The sequence below is a fragment of the Physella acuta genome, unplaced genomic scaffold (assembly GCF_028476545.2).
Source record: "Physella acuta isolate Inbredline_101_S28 unplaced genomic scaffold, ASM2847654v3 ptg001283l, whole genome shotgun sequence".
NCBI classification, from domain to species: Eukaryota; Metazoa; Mollusca; class Gastropoda; family Physidae; genus Physella; species Physella acuta.
The window spans coordinates 735,574-741,573 of record NW_026732798.1 but is presented as its reverse complement, the minus strand read 5'-3'; the positions used below and the strand labels follow the sequence as shown (position 1 = coordinate 741,573).

At 31.7% G+C, this 6,000-nt stretch overlaps 1 protein-coding gene across 1 annotated transcript in view; it reads left to right on the top strand.

Annotated features, from left to right (window-relative positions):
* The first annotated feature begins 477 nt into the window (after positions 1-477).
* Positions 478-6,000, top strand: part of LOC131957995 (myogenesis-regulating glycosidase) — a 30,801-nt gene continuing 25,278 nt past the window's right edge. The window contains exons 1-3 of the mRNA XM_059322872.1: positions 478-521; positions 973-1,175; positions 2,232-2,288. Of these exons, the coding sequence (XP_059178855.1) occupies positions 1,065-1,175; positions 2,232-2,288 (168 nt within the window). The 5' untranslated portion in view covers positions 478-521; positions 973-1,064. The remainder of the gene's footprint in view (positions 522-972; positions 1,176-2,231; positions 2,289-6,000) is intronic.

The window sequence follows — 6,000 nt, the reverse complement described above, 5'->3', positions numbered from 1 at the left end:
ACAACCTTTTTTCATTCAATTATTAAAATTTATAAAACATTTAGAATTTAGATCAATATCTTTCATATTATTCCTGCCCTAGATAGACTACTGATACTTTTTTAAATGTAATATATAGATCTAGAACAATAACAATTGTTAAATGTTAAATATTTAAATAAGTTTGTATGCAGTATGCGAAAACGAATCATTTTTTTTGACACATGAAGTTGAAACACATCACTTGACTTAGTTAAATAGTTAAATATTAAATAGATCTAGTATTAGAGAAAATCTAGATCTAGATTCTAGTATTACTTTAACTTAGTCACCACACACTGCATACACTACAGCAATATTGGCAATAATGGAAATTAGTAAATTACAGAAAGTAAAATAAATAAATTATTAGGCCCTACTCTAGAGAATCTCTAGATCCTAGATCTACTAGATCTAGATCTAGATCTAGTAGTGTAGCCGTACTACTAGGTGACTCTAGTATTGAGTACTGTTGAGTCTCAAAAATTAAATAATTTTCACAGGTGAGTGCTTCACAATCTCACAAGTCACTAAATGACTAAACTCACTAAACTAAATTAATATAGTTTGTAGACCTTCCTGACCTATGCACTGCATTCTAGTGGTGGGACATCAGTGTTTCTTTCAGACTTTTTTTCCACGGGGTGGGGGTGGGGGGGGGGGGATGAGGGCAATTTAAACTTTGGGCAGGGGGTGGGGGAGAGCAGACTTAAATTTCCAAGCATGGACACTGGTTGAAGCATACATATTTTGTCCTAGTCTATTTTGTTCGGAGAGTGGGGGGAGTTGGATTACTCGCCTTCCTGCCCTGTCATGCCTTCCATTAAATAATTCTAAAAATGATCCAGATAGCATTTACTAAATAGGGCCTACTTAAAATAATACTTATCTTAAAAACACCATTCCAGTTATACATTTAAAATAAGTATAGACCTACACTTTTTTAAATTTCAGATTCCTGGAAGAACATCAAAATCAAAGAATCTCAACACATAAGAGTGTAATGTGTCTTATTTCATATTTTGTTGCTTGAAAACAAATCAACCATGTTTCGTTCAAGAGCTAATGAAAAAGACCGTGTGGGTGATGCAGGGGTGAATAGAGAAGTCAGTGTGCCCCTAGTCAAGACTCAAGATGGGAAAGAATATGATCCCAAGGTAAATGCTTTTTTTGTTTTTATACAAAAATGGAACAAATTTGATCCAAGATTTTAGATATTTTAAAAATCTCAACTGACAATTACTCAGTCATCTAAATTGTAAATTGGTGATGGTATATTAACTCAATTAGTAGCTAAACAGAAACACAATTTCAAGTTGATGAACAATTGCTTTTTGATCAAGATTTGATAGCAAATTATTGTAAGTATATTTCCCTTGAAATATTTAGTTTCAAGTGCACAATATAATGATCCATTACAGTGCACAATAAATTTACTTTCCTACCATTTAAATTTCTCATCCAAAATATCAAGAGTGAAGAAGTATGTGCTAACAATAAATACATTTATTTCCAATAACGGATGCAATTAGAAAAAAATGTAAGAAGATGTACTGATTAATTTTGTATTCTTTAAGACCTTTGTATAATCTTTTAGGACTTTATTTTTTTATTTTTCAACATGCATTTTACCCTTTTTTTTAATAGGAAATGTGAAACCAAATTAGTTTTTTAGGATTGCATATATTTAATTATTTTAAAAAAAAATAACTTTAGTAAAACTGAACTTCTTTGATTTTTGAATATCATAAGTAGAAACATTTTTTAAAACTACTTTTTAACTCCATTTCATATTTTTTAGAAATGCCAAACATTACAAAGTTTAGTAATAGTTTATATTTAGAGGTATTTCAAAACTGATTCACTTTGACAATTCCTTGAAGGAAATGTTGCTTACAATGTGAATCAGAAGAGTGTATATTTCAATAACACATCTGCTGTTATATAAAAAATATTGTAATAATTGGTTATTCAAACCCTGAAAGTAGGTTGCTTTCTTAATTTGCTAAAAACCAAAACCACAAAGGGATCAAACTACCCAACCATAATAATAATTACATTTTATCACTCTTTTTTGTGAATGATCTCCCTTTGATTTTTTTTCTCACCACATAGACATGACCAATATTCTACTTTATGTTTCCTGAAGTTAACACTTTATTTAGTAATCTACCAATATATGCTCATTCTGGTCATTATCCCATCTCTTGAAGCAAAAGTCAACCTCTGCCAACTCAGTGATAAGTGCTGTAGATGCCGAAACTGAAGAGGTATCTTTTCTCTACCCTAGAATAGAGGGACTCACCCAAAGCACTTTTTTCAATACTTTACATGTTGTTTTTATTACAGTTTACTAGTGTTGTCAAGCATCAATATCCCCACTGATTTTCTAATACATTTTTTTCTCACTTGCACTTTCATGGTTGTGATTAGTTTATTTTTTTTTAACTCTAAAATTGTAAATTCTGCATCTTGAAAACAGGTGATTAGGAGCTGCAATTTCAATTTGAGATCTGTTGTTTTCATCAATTAAAAGTTGTCCTAAGTTTAAAGAAAATTATATAATTTCAATAATAATAAGCAAAACAACTCCCTTATCATTTGGACAGAAAAATTTAAACCCAACAAGCTGAATATTTTTTTGAGTTTTCTGTAATTTCTAAGGGTTGTTCTGCAAAACTATGATGAATTATCATTCAGATAATTCAGCTTTCTTCCAGACAGTAATGAAAATATATGCGTTAATAAAAAACCATTTATCAATATTTAGGGAAGCAAATATTCCAGTAATTCCCATCCAGTTGGTATAAACGAATTCCGTATTCTTTTAGCTACTGGCTTAAAACAGTTAGATTAAGTTAGATGCAACCATAATATATTTGTATTAGAGAAAGTTTTCTACCAACTTATTGCTCTAGAACAGTATAGATCACATTTTATTCTTTTTTTTTTTTTTTTACAATTTTTTTTATAAATGTCATTACATTTTGTAGTTATAGCTATTTCAATATGTGTTCACTATTTTTTTTAGTCACACTAGTACTTAATGTAAAATGCTTTAAAATGTTAAATAGCTGTCAAATCTATTTTCATTTTGAAATGGTTTATTATGCTTTCTTGGAAAGAGATTTTTACCTGTCAGTTGGCTGAAATTAATTTAGATAAACCTAGTTAGATAATGAGATAAATTTACAATAAATATTGTTCACATTTTGATTCTAAAATATTTTTTTATATCAGTGATAATAACAAACATAAAATGTTAGATGATATGATAATAATTAAAATTAAAAAAACTAAACAACACAATAAAAAGTATGAACACACACATGCAAGCACACACACATATGCACATACACACATAGGTCTATATGGGGGTGGGGTAATAATTTGTTGAGAAGGAATATATTTTTTAATTTTGCATTTTGTATTATTTAAAGCACTTTCCTAAAAAGCAGCGTTAAACCATATTAGTGAATGAGATTCCATATCTAGAAAAAACATTAATGTTAGAGACTTATATATATGTATATATATATATATATATATATATATATATATATATATATATATATATATATATATATATATATATATATATATATATATATATATATATATATATTTCATATATATATATATATTTCATATATATATATATATACACACACATATATACACACATATATACTCGCATATATATATATATATATATATATATATATATATATATATATATATATATATATATATATATATATATATATATATATATATATATATATATATATATACACACATATATACTCGCATTTATCATACATTTGTAATAGTCACTTGTGTAAAGCGCAGATAAGACAGCAATATGTCAAGCCCTAGATTTGTGTTGGTGTCTGGCTGTAGATACCCCCATTATCCCCTCCGTTTGGCCAGTCTGAGCCACACAAAAGCCGTAGCCATGAGGTGGCTTGGGACAAAAGAATCGTTGTGTTGGCGATAGATCAGTGAAGAATCGAGGGGCAGGGGAGGGGGGAATGTTTTGATTCCAGCTACATACACATAACACAGAAAACAAAATCCCCCCTCCCCCCACTCCGTACTTTAAGAGCCAAAACTACGATGTATTCTGTTAGGATATTTTGGACGTTTATTTTGATATATCAATCCTGTTTGAATAGTAACGTAATTTGTAATATAAACTGTAAATTGGTATCGGGGACTCTGGTTATAAATTGTGATGGAAACAGGTTGTAGTTGCGTGTTTTAAACCTTTTCATCTACGCCAAGTCAACACAAGTTACAGACCTGATCAGGAGTTTGATCACGGGAATAAAAGTAGAAACTGGACTACGGGGAGATGGGATAGCAATACGCCTTGGCAATAAACAAGGATTTGTATTTTTATTCAATAAAATAATATATACAATCGGGCGGATTACACGAAAAATGGGGTGGGGAGTGGCAACTGGGAGGGGTGGCGGTGTGGATAAGGATAAGGATTTATTGAGAAGAAATCAGTTTTTGAACTCTGTATTTCGTATTTATTTTAAAGCGCTTAAAAAAAAATAGCAGCTTTAACCATATTAGAAACAAGCGAATGGAATGCCATATCTAGACAAAACATGAATGTAAAAGATCTTAGATGACCTTTGGTATCTAGACAAGACAAACGTTGACGACTGTTGATGACCTTTAGAGCATTGCATGAGTGAAGCTGCACACTGATTAGGTAGTGTTGGTTGTGCGCGCGTCGTGGCAGAGGTGCTCATGGCGTTACATCACGTTACAAACTAAGCATTCTTTGAAAGCTTTTTTGTGTCTTCCTTAGAGTTTAGTTACATAAATTGTAAAAGTATGGCGCCTGAAGAACCCACAGCTCTCGCGTCAGAAAAAAGGTTGACTATTATAAAAACAACTATTTACCTCATGCGTATATGAGAGACCCACTACTTTAAAAACATCGAAAATATCCTATTTAGTGAAGTCAGACGTCAAAACACTAAAGTTTGACGAGGTAACACCATCGTGTTAGAAAAAATTGACGAGGAAACACCATATAACGCAGAGGAAACGTTACATACTATTAGAAAAGTTAGACGAGGAAACACCATATAACGCAGAGGAAACACCACATACAGCTAGAAAAGTTTGACGAGGAAACACCATATACCCGCTAGAAAAGTTAGACAAGCAAACACCATATACCCGCTAGAAAAGTTTGTCGAGGAAACACCACATACATCTAGAAAAGTTTGACGAGTAAACACCACATACCCGCTAGAAAAGCTTGACGAGGAAACACCACATACAGCTAGAAAAGTGTAACGAGAAAACACCATATACATCTAGAAAAGTTTGACGAGGAAACACCACATACGACTAGAAAAGTTTGACGAGGTAGAAAACACCATATAACCCTATTGCTGTAAACCCCCTAGATTGTAGCGCACGGTGCCAGCCGAGATCAATGATTGGCGGGCGGTGAGATCACTTTTTGTCCCATTCTCTGGTAGTTTACCGGCCCATGGAGTAGATACACGCGGCTTTTTTTTTACATCTTCACTTGAGGAGCTACCAATTCAATATGGATTTCAGTGTGTTCACTATTCGTTGATTGCATCATTGTGATTTCTTGAGTGGAGAAGAGTGACGTGGTTGTTGTAAAATGATGTTTAGTTGATGTGTTAGAATTAACCCGGTTAAGCAGACCGGCTTTCGAGGATGTTTGTATTCGTGTTTTTTGAATAACTTTTCGCGCTTAAATGAGGATAATAATAGATTAATTTGATTATGTGTGTGTGTGCGTGTTTCTGTGTACCGTTGTAGAAAGAGTTTTTAAACGAGATTTAAGAAGGCCATAGAGTAAATCTTATAAAAAAATATTACAGCGAATGAGTATATAGCCTTTTACATGTTAAAGCAATTGCAACAACACCTGTTGTTTTTAGCTTTATATCGACGATAATGAAAAATTATGTTTTA